Here is an 18,909-nt window from a genome sequence, read left to right on the forward strand (position 1 = left end):
CACTATGTTGAAAAGCAGAGGTGATAGGGAACAGCGCTGTTGTGTTCCTGAATGTAGTGCAAAGGGCTTCAGTTTTTCACTGTTAATTATGATATTAGCTGAGTGTTTGTCATATATAGCCTTTATTATGCTAAGGTATTTTCCTTCTATACCCATTTTATTAAGTGTTTTAATCATAAATGGATGTTGTATCTTGTCAAATGCTTTTTGTGCATCTATTGATATAATCATGTGATTTTTGTCCTTTATTTTGTTCATGTGATGTATCATATTGATAGATTTGCATATGTCGAACCATCTTTGTAACCATGGAATGAACCCCACTTGATCGTGATGAATAATCTTTTGAATGCATTGTTGCATTCGATTTGCTAGAATTTTGTTTAGGATTTTTGCGTCTGTATTCATCAGAGATATTGGTCTTTAGTTTTCTTTTGTTGTGTTATCCTTGTTAGGTTTTGGTATCAGGATAATGTTGGCCTCAAAGCGAGTTAGGGAGTATTGTCCCTTTTTCAATTCTTTGGAAGAATTTGAGTAGAACAGGTATTAGATCCTCTTTGAATGTTTGGTAGAATTCACTAATGAAGCCACCTGGTTCTGGAGTTTTGCTTTTGAGATGAAGATATTCAAATCTTAAACTTAACCTTGATAATGTACCATCTCTGGTATTCATATATAGAATACTTCTTATTACGTAAATAAGAGAGCCGCATAATTGATTGTTTTCCCCAACCTCACTGCCCAGAGACAACCGTTACTAATGTTTTGGTATATCATGACAGATTTGTCCCTAAGCATTGAAAAACATGCATGAGTGTATTTATACATAGTGTTTTTAAGTAAAACTGGGATTGTATTCTTCAACAGTACTGCAACATATTTTAACAATATCATCTGATCATTTTGATTTTATTTTCATATATAAGAATTAAAAAACCCTGACTGTGAAATTCATGTAATTATGAAAACAAACAAACAAACAGAACTAGAGTTCCCATTGGTCACATATAAAAGGAGAACAGGTCTCTAAGTTGGAAGCCATGCCCCATTCTTTCTTTTTTATTAACAATATTATTGAAGTATTATTCATATACAAAGAATTGCACATATTTAATGCGTACAGTTCGATGAATTTGGGATATGCCAACACCCATGATACCACTACCAGAATCAAAGGAGAAGACGTACCCAACACCTATCAGAGTTTCCTTGTGTCTCTGTCTTTTTGGTTTTTTTCCTTTTTTGTGTGTGTCTGTGGTAAGAACACATAACATTATTGTTACTATTAAGCAGAAGGTGAGGTATGGGCTGATAGATGTTACCACAGAAAACAAAAGACAGAAATGGGAAAGTTTACTTTTGCTCATGAAAATAACACAATGCAGTTATTTTCATTCATTCATTCATTCATTCATTCATTCATTCAGATATTTAGTATGCATTTGTAAAGTATGTTCCACAGGCATTGTTTTTAGCATTTGAGATGCATTGGTGGAAAAGGGAAAATTTCCTGATTAATGATGTTTACATTCTAATGGGGGAAACAGAAGAAATGCTTGTATTTTGAATACCTTCACCTACACTGCCTCTTTAATTAATTTCTTCAGTCAGTTATTTATTAAGTTACTTTTGAAGCAGTTATTCAAAAATTATATTCAACGTCATTTTTATCATAGTAAAAGTGATATTATTTTTGTAGAATTTTTAGAAAATAAAATAAAGATTAAGACCACCTATAATTCCATAATGTAGAAAACTATAACTGTCATTAATATGTGTGCATCTCACCTGTTTTCTCCTTTTTCTGTATAGATGTGTTGCAGTTTATTTCACTAGTACCCTATTGTTGACCTTTGAGGATTTTTTCCCTAAAATTTCATTAAATAACCCTATGATAAATGTCCTTCTATATATATCTTGTTATGTGTGTATGACTAGCTGCTTAATGTCTACAAGTGACATTAGTGGGTAAAAGTCTGCTAAACATATACAGATGTAATATATAATCTCAGCTATCCCTCCAAGGAATATAATTTTAACAAATTATAATTTAACAATGTTTGTTTCTCTGGATTCTTACTAGTATTAGCTATTTCCAGGTATTTTTTTTCCAATCACAGCCCAACTTTCTAGAGAAAAAAGTTGTATCATGGTTTAACCTTCATTCCTTTGATTATAAAGAAGTTAAGCACTTTTCCCATGTCTATTGCTCACTTGTTTGTCCATTTGGTTTTACACTTCTGTCCATATATCTATTTTGGAATTAATTCCTCATTAATCTTTGTAAAAATATCTGTATACTAAATATAAATAACTAGGATTGTGTTATGTATTTGAAAATATTTTTCTGGTGCTTTATTTTGTCTTTTATGGTATGTTTGATATTTCATTTTATATTGTTAAACCTATTAATATTTACCTTTAATTTTTTGTGATTGCAATTTTGCAGTTTTTTTACACTTTGATGTTAGAAATGATTTTCCTATATAAGCTTCAAGTTCTTTTATTTTTTATAAGGAGCAGGAACCTAGTGGGGATTTTTAAATAGGTGTTTTATAGTTAATCAATTGTCCTGGTATGTATGTATCATGTATTATGTATTTTTTAATTTGTAAATTTGTTTTGGAGTAGACTGTCCTTTCTTCACTGATTTAAAAATTATACTTTGTACACAACTTCTTATGCAGACTTAGTGCTGGACAGTTCTCTCATGATTTGTTAATCATACAGGATAAAACTGTTTCACTGTTGTATTTTTATGTATTTAAATATTTGATAGTGCAATTTCTCTTATTTGATTTGAATTTTTGAAAATTGTCTTTGTAGAAATGCAAACTAGTATAGTAGAGATGTGAACATTATTGGTAGATAATGAGAGCTATAGAAGTTTTGAAATGGAAGAGAGCAGGTAGGATCTCGGGGAAGATGTGGCACTTTGGCTGAACCCAGATGATGAATCTGATTTGACCTGGCAGAAAGGAAGGAGAAAGGCTATTCCAGTTGGGGGAAACAGTGTTGCGTAACAGCCAGCAGAATTGTGACCAAGCATTATATAATAGGTGGTGGAAGAGGCAGGGTGGAAGGGATCTAATATTTGTTAAGTATCTACTGAAAAGGGATCACCATGCTAAGCATTTTATAGGAGTAATTGAGATCAGCTGAATCCTCATGCTTTGTCTCCTGTGTCAGTGCATGTCCAGTGCCCTGTTTTTACACTGTTTCAATTTGGATGCAGAACTCAGGGTTTTTTTCTTCTTCTTTAATTTCTAAAAAGAAATTAACTCACAAAAACTTTGTTGGTCAATGTAAACAAAGTTTCTGGACCTCGATACCGTAGACATTTTGGGCTGAAAAAAATCGATTCTTGTAGGATGCTATCCTGTGCATTAAAAGATGTTTATCCCTGGCCTCTACCCACTAGATGCCAGTAGGAATCCTGCTGCCTCAGTATGGCAACCAGACATTGCAAATGTCTCTGAGGGGGCAAAATCAACTCTGAAACTCATTGATATAGAGTGTAACAAAGATAATAAAGTTGGTGGAGGGTTTTATATTGAACAGTACATAAGAAATGAATATCTTCTTTTTGTTTTCCTCACTGAATTTCCTTCTTGGTTTCTCTGCAATTGAATTTAGGGAAAGGGGCTGTTGTGCTTATTCTATTGCAAGGTATCTCAACTGTGGCACTACTGACATGTGGGCCATTATTTGTTTTGAGGGCTTGTTCTGTGCATTGTGGGGTATTTAGCAGTACTGCTGGGCTCTGCTGGAGAACCACTGACGTAGACCAAACCAAGGACAGGAAGGTTGTAGGAGCTTGTTCTGCATAACCCACAAGATATAATTTTAAAATACTCTATTATTTCCTCTGAAGTCCTTTCTTGGTTACTATGCACTTAGTTTTGTGTTTTGTTTTGTTTCTGCTCTCTCAGGGATTCTCCATCTCAGCACTATTGATGTTCTGTGCCCAATAATTCTTTGTTGTGTGGGGCTGTCCCGTAGGTTGTAGAATGTCTAGCAGCAGCCCTGGCCTCTACCCACTAGGGGCCAGTAGCACCTTGCCCCCACCCCCCAGAACTGAAACAACCAATACTATCTTCACATATTGTCAAACATCTTCTGGAAGGGAGAGGCAAAAAGTGTCCCTGGTTGAGAACCACTGTTCTGTCTCTACTTACATATATTCCTGTACAGTCGTTCTTCTCAGACTTTTTATTAGAAGAAATGTATGTTTCTTTCCTTTTCTTACTGGTAGACACTGAGTGATAATTTTTGTTGTTTCTTGAACATGATTGAGAAACCTCAGTCTGTATCTCAAATGGTTTAATTGTTACATTTTTCTGTAACAAATATATCATTCCCCCTACGAGGATTTCTGGCAAATAGCATATACTCCAATTTGCTAAACATTTATCATGTCTCCTCCGAGTGAACAGAAACAGGCTATTTGGGCTTCTATCACAGTTTTCAGCTGTCGATTGCTTTGCATTAGAGTAAATTTGTACACACCTCTCTGTTTCACTAAATCTGAACATGTGAGCAACCTCAAGACAAGCATATTGTCTTGCACATAGCAACTACTGAAACGATGAGAATGTAAATATTGGAATCAGGCACATCTGGGCTACAATATCACTTCATTCTTCTGTAACTAGATTTAGTAATCTTAGGCAAGTTAGTTCCTCTGTTCTTGGTTTATCCTCTGCAAAATGGGGATAAGGTATTCTGAGTGGTTGTTTTTTAATAAATATTATAGATTACAAGATAAAGCACCTGGTATATATCAGACACTGAAAAATGTTAACCACTGTTGTTATTTTATCAAGAGATACTGAGGCCTATGTAAAGAGCCTTTAAAGCCAGTCTTTAAACTTCAAATACTTATACCTAGAGTATTTACTTCTTCATTTCGCTTACCATATTTTGCCATATATAGTGCACACTTTTTTGCCCAGATATGTGATGGAAAAATAAGGTGCATATTATACATGTGTAGTACTAATTCCGTACGTATATAAATGTTTTCAATTTTTTAATTTATGCCTATGGGTTAAAGTTGATTTCTAACTCTAGAAATCAATAATGATATCTGTATGCAAAATAATACCCTGGAATGTGATAATTGGTTTTGTTGAACTTACCACAAACTTGCAACGAGGAGTTCATGGTCTTCTATGATGTGTAAATATTGTAAATATGTTACTGGTACATAAAAGTTCTTGTACCTTGTATCTGTTCTTGATTTTGTAATCATTATTTTTTAACTTAAAGTTTATTGGGGTGACAATTGTTAGTAAAGTTACATAGATTTTAGGTGTACAATTCTGTATTACATCATCTATATATCACATTGTGCGTTCACCACCCAGAATCAGTTCTCCTTCCATCACCATATATTTGACCCCCTTTACCCTCATCTACCACGCTCCTCCCCCCACCCTCTGGTAACCACTAAATTGTTGTCCTTGTCTATCAGTTACTTCATTTGTTTGTTTCTTCATTTGTTTGTCTTGTTCTTTTGTTTCTTCATTTGTTTGTCTTGTTCTTTTGTTGTTTTCAGTTTTATATACAACATATCAGTGAAATAATATGGCTCTCGACTTTTCCTGACTTGTTTCGCTTAGCATTATAGACTCAAGATCCATCCATGTAGTCACAAATGGTACTATTTAATCTTTGCTACATAATATTTCTTGTACTATAATATATTAAAAAAATAAATGCTATAATTCCTTTATAATACAAAAACAAGTACCTAAATATAAACAAATAAAAATTTGAATTAAAAAATTAAAACAAAAGATTTTCCCTGAAAGTTTGGGCCCAAAACCTGGGTGTGCATTATACGTGGGAGTGCATTAAACATGGCAAAATATGGTAAGTTCTAATTTACTTCTTGTGGTCACAACTGAAGCATACTGGGAAGAAAGATTGTTGCGTTATTATTAGTTTTTTTATTTTGCCAGAAATTTTAAGGCTTGAATAAATCTAATGTTATCAAAAAAACAAACACTGAATTTAAAAATTAAACATCATTATATTTCTAGCAATGTGGGAAGATGCATATTTCTTCTAAAGAAAACATAAGAGGTAGGATTATAAATTAGGAGTTTTACTAAAATTGTTTCCTATGGCAAAAGCATCATTTGTTTTACTGTTTTTCCCAATATGAAAGGTATATTTTTCTTTCCTGTTAATTTTTCCCCTGAGGAATATATATGCGGTTTAGAACTTTTAAAGACAAATTGAAAAATAAAATATGATGAAAAGAAAATAGACAACCTGCGAGTCACATTACAAAAATCAATTAAAAAAAACACACACAAAATAAAATATTCAGGTTATTTAAAAGGGTGGGTTTCATTGTTCGATATGTCACACATAATATGATTTTCCCCTTAGATTAGAAAATAAAGTGTTAATATACAGCTGGGGTACACAGTTTTAGTTACAATATCATGGAATGTAGAGGTGAAAGGGATCCCAAAATTACTTAATACAATCATCGCAATTTGCTAGTGAAGAAAGTGAGGTTTCTAAAGGCAAGTGACCTCCCTCCAATATGGAATCAATGGTTAGTAAGAGACTGAATGAGTATCTGATTCCCACTGAGTCAGACACCCTGCTGTTAGTCACATTTATATGGAAAAAAAAATAGAATTTTGCATCTTTTAGATTTAGCTGTTGTCTTCTTATGACTTAAAAAATGTTAGGGAATGATAGTGGAGGAATTTTGGGGAAATTTGTTGCGCCGCACTGGGTGAAAACAGTATTTCGAGTGGGATAGTTTGATAAAAGCTATGTTTCAATTCAGTACAACTATTTTAAAGCAAGGAAAGCCCCCCTGTTGTCTTCTACCAAGTCTTTCAGGGAAGACACAGAAGGACACGGCACGCTATGCTACAGACTAAACTTTAACCAATACATATTTATTTCTTCCCCACATAATCTCTCACTCTCTCGTTTTCATAACATTCGATTTTATTAAGGAACAGACCCAATATTGAAAGCTTAGTGGTATTAAGAATTGGTCACATGTCTTTAAACTGCTGGTATGTTTCCGATACTTCCTTATGTATCTTGAATACTGCATATCTTTAACATGTCTTGAATCTTCTAGTAGCCAGGGACAACTTTTCAATGTAGACATCAACCAGACTACTTGGGTCTTCCTTGAGAGTTTTTGGAATATTTTCCTGGGTACTTTTTTTCTTTGCCTAACTTGTGTTGTTCAATCATTGTTACAAGGTCTTCTGGGACACTTTGATTTGCTTTTTCCAGAATTTTAAATAATTCCGGGGCAATCTTCCAATCATTTTGAGTCACAAGGCTAATAGATACGCCGGTCTTCCCTGCTCTTCCTGTACGCCCTACTCTGTGTACATATTCTTCAATATTCCGTGGGAAGTCATAATTATATATGTGTGTGACATCGTCAACATCGAGACCTCGGGATGCTAAATCAGTAGCAATCAATATTTTCACACATCCACTTTTAAACTCTTCTAATGCTTGCTCACGATCACTCTGTTCTCTGTTGCTATGCAGTGATTGTACAGGTATGCCTTGGATGCTTAAATCACTGGATAAGTCATCAGCAACAATTTTTCTGCTGACAAACACGACGACTTTGTCTTTGGGCAGCATGCTCTGTAGGAATTCTTGTAGAAGAGATCGTTTTGCTTCTTCTGTGGTAACAATTATATTTTGCTTCACTGTATTTACAGCAGCTAGATCCAGAGTACCAACGTAAACAATCATAGGCTCTTTCAAATAAGATTGTGCAAGGTGACGGATGGTTTCTGGCCAAGTTGCACTTGTCATAACAGTCTGCCGGTCTGGGCGCACATCTAATAAAATCTTCATTATCTGACATTCGAACCCCAAATCCAGCATTTTATCAGCCTCATCTAAGACTACGTAGGTTATGCTTCTCAGATTGACGAGTTTATTCATTTGCAGGTCATTCAGTCGTCCAGGAGTTGCAATAATGATGTCGACACCTTTGGCAATCTCTTTTATTTGTCTTTCTCTATTTCCACCACCATAGATACAAACAGTTTTAAGACCCTTACATGAATACTTAGAACATTCAGCTTCCACCTGAAGAGCTAATTCTCTAGTCGGTGTGAGGACCAGCATGCCAGGTCCATTCCTTTGTTCTCTAGCTATTGGTTGAGAATTGAGATGAATAATCCCAGGTAATAAATAAGACAATGTTTTGCCTGTTCCAGTCTGTGCGATTCCTATAAGATCTATCCCTTGTAAAACAATTGGCCATGCCTGTGATTGAATTGGCGTTGGCTTTTGAAATCCTGCTTTTGCTATGTTTTTCATCACTTCAGGATAGTGCTGAAAAGGGTCTTGGAATTCACGAATCGGGTTGGGGATTGGACGTTTTTCACCATCCTTCAAGTCATCACATACTATATTGAAATTCTCCTTTCTCCAAGTGTCTACCTGTTCCTGAGAAAGTGAGCTTGTTGCCTGGGATTCTATGTAAAAGTTTTTCTTAATGGGTGGTAAATCTGCCCATTTTCTTTTCTCCCACTCCACAACTTCTGCCTTAACGTGATCCCAATCTATCAATGGCCGAAGTTCTCTAACGTTATCTGCACTTAAGTCTCTTTCAACAGAGGATTGGGATGCAGCATTAGCAACACTGGATTCTGAACTGTAAGTTTCTTCTTGTTTTTTAACAAGACTTTCTATAGCTGCTTTGGCCTTTGCTTTCATTTCCTTGCGGCCAAAAATTTTTACCTCTGCTTCAGAATCACCTCTTATGATCTGTATGTTGGTCTTTGTCATACCTTGGATCTCTTTTATCTTTGACCCGCCACGACCAATCACCACACCAATCATACTGCTCTTTAATTTAAAGCAGAGAGGTGGTTCTTGGGGCGCGGAGGCCCTAGGCTCCAGGTGGCTGGAGGAACCTCTCCAGCTCCTGCCTCTCCCACGTACGCCGCCCCTGCCATTCCTGCCAGACCCGAGATCTCTTGGATTAGGCTCGGCCCTTCTCCACTCTGGGGCCCCGGCCATTGCTGTGTAATGGTGCAGGCTTCTATCTTACCCCGGGTTGGGAGAAGATGTAGCCTTAAGTCTCATTCTCTTCGTTTCTTGACCAAACAGATCGTATCGCCAGTAGGTAGCTATGTGACAGTTACCCAGGGAATCTGATGTGGTGTCATGAAAGGGCTCTGATGGCCTGACCAATCACAGATCTGGGTGAAGGCTGAGGTAGGCAGGCACCTCTGATGCAAAACTTAAAGTGACAGTCACTCTCAGGGGCTCTGAGCCTGTGATATGGGACCCTGATTATGTTTCCTCAACTTTTGTGTCACAGATGCCTCAATCACTCACCTCTTGTTAGTTCTGGCTCAGCTTGGGAGCAAACTTGACGCAGGCCTTGAACTTATCCACATAGTCTTTTTATAAGCCAATTATTTCCATTGGAGGGAAAAGCAGTGGATTTTTAAAAATCAACTTGTTTGTTTCAGTAATTGTTTTTTGAGTAATAATATTTGGTCTAAATAGATTGATCAATTCCCCGTCCTCTACTGTAACTTAAATTATACCATTAGAAGTGCACTAGATACACACTTAGGGATGGCATTCTGGCACTGATTCTTTGGCTAAATGCCAGCATTTGTTCAGGCAGTTTCTGTGTATTATTTCAGGGATGCTGGTTAGAAGAGAGGTAGAGTGGGGTGTAAGATACCTTAGGGAGTGTTTTCAATAGTTTGCTAGTTTTCTCAGTGCCTCTTAATTTTTTCCCTTCCCTGTGGTTTCATGGATTTACAGGTCTTAGAACTAGAAGGCTACGTAGAAGTCATTTATCAGGTGCAATGCAGAAGTCACCCTGGCAGCAACCTGGGCAGATGGATATCTAGCTCACTTTGCTTCAAGGCTGTCCATTCCATTGTGAGGCAGTTTAATGTTTACAAAGATGGTGTTGAACTGAAATATGCCACCTCTTATTTCCTGAGATCCTTCTTCCGACTTCCAAAGTTACACTGAATAGGATTGATTTTCCTTGTATCCTTGCACATGTAAGGACCACTGTCAAATGCCCTTAAGGTTTATGTTCTTCAGGGTAACATTCCTGGTTTTGAAAGCACTTCTTGATATGACATGGTTTCCAAGACGCACACCATCCTGTTCCTTCTCCTCTGGGAATAGTTCATTGAGGACCTTTTATGATACGACACATACTCCTAGAACTGAACAAAACAAATCTGCAGAAACGGCCTTTCCTTTCCTATTTAGATCCTCTTCACTAAGCATGACAATTCTACTAATTCTACCTATGAACTCAAGACACAGGGCTGCGCAGTGGAACGTGATGGGCATTTTAGCCCATTCGCTTCATCATCCTGTATTTACATGGTTGATTATTTTTTCTTTGTCTAACTAAAAGTAGGCTATATTTTTATCCTTTTATATTCATCCTGTTAAGTTTGGTCAATTGAAGCAGACTATTAAACATAACTTTAAGGCTGATTGTCTCATTTATCATAGTATCCTCTAGTTTTAAGTCTTCTGCCAGTGTTCATGGCATCTTTTTCTATTCAGCCAAAGTTGCTGATTAAAATTTGAACGTGATTAGATATTGGGTAGAAGTCTGTGACACGCTGGGAAAAACCTTCTCTATGTCAGCATTTTTCTGGAAACGTGCTGTTTGAAGAAACACAAGGGTCTTGCCAAATACCTTGGGAAGCTTAGCATCCCATATCGCCTTTGTTAGAATCACAATGCGTATTAGGTATCTCAGAAACTCGGATAATTACCGGCATTGAGAAACTCAATTGGGCATTGTTTAACCCAAAGTTTCCAAAGGATTTTGCCAATGGAACCTCTTCTCAACATATCAGTTAAACTTTGTATATGGAATGATTTTAAATTCATAGAAAAGTTACACAGGTAGTACAAGGGGTTGCCACGTACTCTTCAACCAGCTTCAGTTTCCTCTACTCTTTTCTCACATTACTACGGCACATTTGTCAACTGTAAGAAATCAACGTTGGTGTGTTAATATCAGCTAAACTGCAGACTTGATACCACCAGTTTTACATTTATGTGTTTTCTTTCCCAGGATCTAGTACTAGACACTGCGTTGCATTTAGTTGTCATGTGTGATTTGTAACAGTTTCTCACTCTTTCCTTATTTTTCATAACCTTACCTATTTTTAGAAGTAAAGGTCAGGTATTTTATAAAATGTCCTTCAAATTAGGTATGTCTGATGTAATTTACTATGGCTATACTTGAGTTGTGGATTTTTGGAGTGAGTTCCAAGCTTCTTATGCCTGGGCTCCACTATCTTCAGAATGTCGTACTAATGCCTATCTCATACACACAGACACAAACACATAGTTAAACCACTTGGTTCATAGTAGGGACTTTCCAAGTCCCAACTGCCCATGTCATAGAAACAGTAGGTCTGTAGAAACAATTGTGGAGGTTCCCATATACCTGTCCAAGAATTTCCCTGATAGTTTCTCTGGTCCACATCAGAATGAAAACAGGGACAATAAAATGTTTATTTTAACAAGTCTAAATTTATCAATTTACACTTTTTTATCTTAACATTGCGCCATTCTACTTTTTTTTGGTAAAATAACACTTTTAAAAATGAAATGAGGATTATCAATGATGTTGAAAGATGTTTACTAGGGCAAAAAACAAAAAAAAAAACGTAAAACTAATGCCAGTAGCCTGATTTGCTTTGCAATATTTCTGTTAGGTGAAACCCAAGGAATTATAAGCACTCATCTAGCACGTTAGCAATTAAACACAATTCAGAATGCTACTAGGTAATGATGATGTCTGGCAAGAAGAGCTGCAGGGAGGTCTGGGAGGCTGGAGAGTTGAGGCAAAGACCTATAAAAGACGTAGGTCTGATTTGTGTTTAGGACATGTGGAATTGGAGATAGGAGGATGTTATCATTTTGGGGAAAGAAACCAATGTGGCCTTGAGAGAGAGATGAGGGCAGCCTGGACGACTAGGACAGAAGATGCAGGTTAAGAAGAAAGTGGAAATGGAGAAAAATAGTTTGGGTCAGGGGAAGGGAAAAGGGAAATTTCAAAAGCCGTAGACAATCAAAGGTGTTTCAATTTAGTATGCTAAAGAAAGGGAGTGCCCCTGGAGTGGAGGGGTCCTATGGCATTGCCATTGTTCATTAGGGAAGCAGATCCAAGGGAAGAAAGCAGGATGCATTGACATAAAGAACAGCGGCTGTATTTGTGATATTTTGAGTACACAGACTGAGAGACTTGGATGGAGTGTGGCAGCGGTAACTCAGAGAAAGAATCAGCTAGGAAGAGAAGGGATCCAAGTAGCAATGAACGTTTTTTGCTTCTACTGTACAAGGTCTGACAATTAAGTTTGCAGACTTGTTGCAACGATGTTGGTTAACTTTTTTTTTGATATCAGAGGGATTATACCTTATGAATTTGTACCAAATGGATGAACAGTTAACCAAGTGTAGCATTTGGAAGGGCTGTAAAGGTGGCATGAAAAAGTTAGACGACCTGAACTGTTCACCAACGATTCGTGGCTCTTGCATCATGGCAATCCACCAGCTCATAAGGCACTGTCTGTGAGGGAGTTTTAGCCAGTAAAGAAATAACTGCATTGGAACACCCTCCCTACTCAGCTGATCTGGCCCCCGTGACTTCTTTCTTTACCCCAAGATAAAGCAAATATTGAAAAGAAGAAGTTTTGATGACATTCAGGACATCAAGGGTAATACGACGACAGCTCTGATGGCCATTCCAGAAAAAGTTCTAAAATTACTTTGAAGTGTGCAGTAGGCGCTGGCGTCGACGTGCATAGCTTTCCAAAGGGAGTACTTCGAAGGTGACCGTAGTGATATTCAGCAATGCGGTGTGTAGCACTTTTCCTAGGATGAGTTTGCAAACTTCACTGTCCTGCCTTGTATGACATACATTTAAAATGCAATTACCAAATGATCTCTCTTATTTATCTCATTTAATCGTCACATCAACTTCATGTAAATATTTCCGTCCTTCTTTATGTGAAAACACTGAAACTCCTACACGTCATATAATATTAGGTTGGTGCAAAAGTATTTGTGATTTAAAGGTAAATTGCAAAAAGCGCAAATACTTTGGCAACATCCTAATATATCCAACTTCATGCAAAGGTATGGTAAGTGTCTCAGCTAAATTTAAACACAGTTCTAATTCGCTCTAAGGCCTTTCCCCCTCCACTGTACTCCCATTTGTAGGGGAAAAGATGCTATATTTGGTGCCTGATTCTACAGCTAGTATAAAAGGAGTGTTTAATTAGAAATGACTCAAGTTTTCAAGCTGAAGATTCATTTTTGTGTGTTTTTTTTTTTCAGTTAGTTTCATGTGTACAAAGCAATGTAATAATTAGACTTTTACACTCCTAACAATGTGATAACCCCCCAATCTATTACTCTGGCATTGTATATAGCTGTTACAATACCATTGACTATATTCCCTATGCTGTACTCCACATCCTGTGTATGTATGTATTTGACACACACAGAGGGTCCCAACAAATACATACACAGTTTAAGAAACGAAAAAACTGTATTAATATTACGTTAATGGTAACCACTTTGAGCACCTCTTGTAATTGCAGAGGTCAAATGTGACTTGTATTCATCTTTTGTTATGGTATTTGAGTATTACTGAAACTTTTTTGCTTTCTTAAAATGGCTCCAAGATTCTTTGTTATAAATTTGAAGATTCATTTTTTTTAAATTAAATTTATTGGGGTGACAATTGTTAGTAAATTTACATAGATTTCAGGTGTACAATTCTGTATTACATCATCTATAAATCCCATTGTGTGTTCACCACCCAGAGTCAGTTCTCCTTCCATCACCATATATTTGATCCCCCTTATCCTCATCTCCTACCCCCACTCCCCTTTGAAGCAAAGAATCTTGGAGCCATTTGACAGGGAAGTTAGAGGGGAATTCATTTGTAGATCAAGAAGAGTTTGGTTTGAGACATGTCCAGTTTGTTGTGTTGTGGGAACACACAAGTTGAAATGCTAAGTAGGACTGGAGATTTGGGACTATAGTTCAGCTGAGAAGACAGGAGGAGAAATATGAGAATAATCAGTAGAGAAAATATTGTTGAAACTGAGAATGAATATTCTTCCCAAGAAATAGAGAGTAACGAAAGACAGGCTTAAGAATATTTTATGGAATCAGAAAATTCATGTGATTAGATTATGAAAGAGAAGGACAGGGAGCCAAGTGAAGAAACAAGAAATATTCAGGAGAATCAGAAGAGAGCATTGTGTTATGAAATAAAGGAAGAGAACATGTTGAGCAGTCCTGGTAATCAATGGAACAGAAGGTGAATACACACTGAATTTGGGGGAAGGAAGTTAACAATGACTCTCAGAAAGGCCCTTTTTGTCGAGTAATAGAAAAACACATATTGCAATGGAAGCAGTTAGGATGAAAGACAACTGGACCACTGGGGAACTTTGTGTGATGGGGAGAGAAGTTTTCATCTTGTACCAAAGATGAAAGGCACTGTGTCTTAATTTTTAAATAAGGCTCCCAGGAAATCAAGGTTTCATGGCCAAGTTACTGGTATTGTTCAATGAAGGATCCAGTGGGTTTCAAGATTACTTATCATGAATATTGGAAGATAATGCACTTTAATAGTCTTTCAAAATATGTGGGAGGATAGGATGAGGGAGAGAATCACAAGGAAACAAGAACCATTCATTAACAGTTTCAGAAAAGGGAAGTCTTTCTAAAAGGAGGGAGAGGGAGTACTGGGAGTTATTTCAAGGAGATTACAGTGCTATTTTTAGCTATCCATTAAACCTTTCTCTATCAAATTTAGTTTATTCTCCAGAGTGGGGGGATGCATTATTTAGGTATATGAAGAAGTGAGGCTATTGAGGTAATTAATTCTCCTTTCAGCACAAACAGTAAAAAAAAAAATGTAAGCTGATTAGCACCTGCAATAAGCTCCTTTGGAGAAATTCTTGCTTACCAATTACTTCCTATGGAAATTTTAACATATTGGCATTCATTCTTAAAATAATAATAACCTTCAATTATCCTTTAGCTCTATTTTGAGGTATTTGAAGGGCTTCTCAGGACTATTTCATTTCTGATAGCTATAATGTAAGTAAGTGGAAAGAATAGCAGTATTATCAACATTATTTTGCATTATATACAGAAGCCAAAAATAATCCTTAGAATCATGGGATTTTAGAGGTGGAAAGGACTGACTTTGGAGAGCTTCTCTTCTAATCCTTTCATTAGCAAGCAAGGAAGCTAAGATCAACAGAGGCTGTGTCTGATGGAAACATAATGTGTCACAGATGCAATTTTAAATTTTCTAGTGGCCACATTAAAAAAAAAAGCAAAAGGGGAGACTTTTGATTCTGGACGAGATGATGTAGGCACATTTCCCCTATTCCTTCTACCTATTTTTTTTAATATAAAACAAACAAGGAGACTTTAAAATCTGGAAAGGAGAAGGCAGACCAGTGGAGGACTTTGGAACTTGAGAAATGAAAAAATGGTGAGTCCCCCGGGTTTTCTTTTTGCCTCCCTTGTATCCTGGATTGGGTGCTGGAGAAGCTTGCAACTCAGAAACACCCACAAGCATGGCCAAAAAATAAAGTCCCAAGAAAAAAAACCGTTTTTTTAAGCCAAAGGATGAGGAAAGGATTAGTCTAGCAAGAAAGAAACCTTTTTTGATAATAACTGCCCTGCTCACACATCACAGGAAAACAAAAACACAGCATATCTTCCCTGGTCTTATCAGAAAAAGCCAAGTGTGGAGCCTAGATTTCCATCCTCATTCACTGATAATAAGATACCCGTGCTTCTTTCCATTTGGTGGTATCCAAGGAGACCCAAGTCTCCAAGACTATATTTTCAGCACTATCCAGAGGTAATGAGATGCCTTCTCCACAATCTGTCCCCCATCATGTCAATGGAACGCACATAGGGAGACTGGACTTCCACCCTCACCTAGTGGTAATGAGGCATACCTCACTTTCTTCACAGTGTGTGTGAAGTTGGAATGGGTAGCTGGGACTTCCAAACCTGCCTGGTGTCAGTGGAGGCCTGCTGAAAAAAAAGATTTAAATAATATACAAAGTATCAATACACAAAATGTCTAAGACAAAATTGAAATTCACTCATCATATCAAGAACCAGGATGAATGAGGAAAAAACACATTAACAGATGCCAACCTTAAGAAGAAGCAGATATTTGAATTATCTGAAAAAGGATTTAAAGACAACATCATTTTTTAAAAAAGGTGTCAGTGTTCGAGTATGAACATACTTGAAACAAATCAGACAAAAACTCTTAGGAAGAAATAGAAGATATAAAGAGAAAAAAAAGAAATTTTAGAACTGAAAAATATAGTAATCAAATTAATCTCTCGGCATGGGCTCAATAAAAGAATGCAGATGAGAGAGGTATGAAGCAGTGAACTTGAAGATGGAACATTGGAAATTACCCAATCTTAACAACAGAGAGAAAATAGATCGGATAAAAAATAACAGAGCCTCAGGGACCTGTGGACAATAAAAAAAGCTCTAATATTCATGTCATTGGAGTTCCAGAAGAGGAGAAAGAATATGGGTATGAACAAGTATTCAACAGAATAAGGACTGAAAATTTCCCAATTTCATGAACGATATTAACCTATGGATTCAAGAAAATTGACCCCAAACAGTAAACCCAAAGAAATTCATTCCAAGATGCATCATAATCAAACTTTTGCAATCTAAAGACAACGAAAAACTCTTGAAAGCAAACAGAGAGAAATTATATATTACCTATACAGGAGCACCGTTTCAAATGGCAGCAGATTTCTTGTGAGAAATCATGAAGGCCAGAAGGAAGTGGCATAACATTTTTCAAATGCTGAAAGAAAAGAATGATCCACCCAGAGTTCCATATGCTGAGAAAATACCTTCAGAAAAGAAGATCAAGATACTCTCAAATGAAGGAAAACAAAGAGAATTCATTGCTAGCAGACCTAACCTAAAACAAAAACAAAAACAAAAACAAAAAACAAGTGGCTAAAGCACATTCTCTAAATGGAAAAGGGATGATAAAAGAAACTTTGGAATATCAGGAACGAGGAAAGAAAACAACAAGTAAAAATATGAGTAAATATAGTAGACTATCCTCTTCCTGAGTTTTCTAAGTTATGTGTAACAATTGAAGCAAAATGATAACAATATGTGATATGGTTTTAAATATGTGTACAGGAAATAGTTAAACCAATTATAATTGGAGAGGGAAAGGGACAAAAAAAGGTAAGGTTTCTATACTTCATCAAACTTTAAAATAATGATACCAGTCGACTGTAATAATTTATGGATATATAATGCAACACCTGGAGGAACCAATAAAAAGCCATACAAATAATACACTCCAAAGCACTAAAGATAAAATGGAATTCTACAAAATTTTCAGCTGATCCACAAGAAATATGTACATGGAAACATGCTCAAATTATGAGTCATAAGGGTAAAGGGAATCAAATCCACAATGAGATACTACTTCACTCCAACTAGGATGGATATAATAAAAAACACAGACAATAACAAGTGTTGGTGAGGATGTGAAGAAGAAATTTGAACCTCATACATTGTTAGTAGGAATGTGAAATAGTGCAGTCACGTTGGAAAACATTTTGGTAATTTTTCAAAACGTCAAATGTAAAATTACATAAAAATAAGTAAATAAAGTTACCATATAATCTAGCAATTCCATTCTTAGGAATCTACCCAAGAGAAATAAAAATGTGTTCACACAAAAACTTGTACACAGATGTAAGTAGAAGCATTATTCATAGTAATCAAAAGTGAAAATAACCCAAATGTTCATCAACTGATGAATGAATAAACAAAATGTGTTATGTCCTTAAAACGGACTATATTATTCAGCAATAAAGAGGAATGAGGTATTGATAAATGCTGTAACATAGGTGATCCTTGAAAACATTATGTGAAGTGAAAGAAGCCAGTCACAAAAAAACGCTTATTTTATTATTCCATGTATATAAAACGTCCAGAATAGGCAAACATATATGGAGAAAGTAGATTAGTGGTTTCCTAGGGCTGAGGATGAGGGTGGGAGGTGAGGTGAACTTGGGAGTGAGGTGGGAGGGGTTATGGTAGTGACTGCTACAGAGTTTCTTTCAGGGTCATGAAATATTCTAAAATTAAATGGTGGTGATTGTTTCAAAACTCTGTAAATATACTAAAACCCATTGAACTATTCACTTTGAATGCATGAATTGCATGACATGTGAATTATATCTAAATTGTTAAAATAAAGAATACATGGAACTATGTGAATCTTTGGTTTCTAAGAACTTTGCCCCCTTCTTATATGTTAATTTCATCATCTAATTTTCCCCTGTAAAGGCAATACAGTTTACAAATGAGAAAACTGAGGCACAAATATTGTGTTATTTTTCCAAGGCCACACAGCTAACTCCTGAGCTCCATGAAGCAAACTCAAACAGATTTCCTGACTACACAAAAGGGCAATTAACAATAGACTGGGGAACCATGGGAAAGGCAAGAAACAGAAACCATTCCCAATAAACATATTCAATTGTGGTAATCTGGGATAAAAAAAGGCAATCCAGTGTGACAGAAGTTTTTATTTCCTTCCTCGGGGGCTTTGAAACTGCTTGTAGTTGATAAAACCATTCAGACTGAGGATTTGGGGCAAGGGATTATGCTCAGTTCTTTGCACTGTGCATTACTACTGAGGAAGATAGCAGTGTCTTAAGTCCTTAGTAAGAATCCTTGTAAAGGAGAGAAACACAAATGACAATGTTAACAACTACCAAAGCTTCTCTTCGGGAGTTTATTGATATTTCTAAATGATAGGAATAG

General features: G+C 36.3%; 1 protein-coding gene across 1 annotated transcript; it reads right to left on the bottom strand.

Moving 5' to 3' along the window:
- Positions 1-7,158: 7,158 nt before the first annotated feature.
- Positions 7,159-9,042, bottom strand: LOC308495180 (putative ATP-dependent RNA helicase DDX53; the record flags this gene model as incomplete). Its single annotated transcript, XM_081043099.1, has 1 exon — positions 7,159-9,042. The coding sequence occupies one exon, from the start codon at positions 9,040-9,042 to the stop codon at positions 7,159-7,161; it is 1,884 nt and encodes a 627-aa protein (XP_080899225.1).
- Between the last annotated feature and the right edge of the window lie 9,867 nt (positions 9,043-18,909).

This window comes from Rhinolophus hipposideros (assembly GCF_964194185.1).
Source record: "Rhinolophus hipposideros genome assembly, chromosome: X".
NCBI classification, from domain to species: Eukaryota; Metazoa; Chordata; class Mammalia; order Chiroptera; family Rhinolophidae; genus Rhinolophus; species Rhinolophus hipposideros.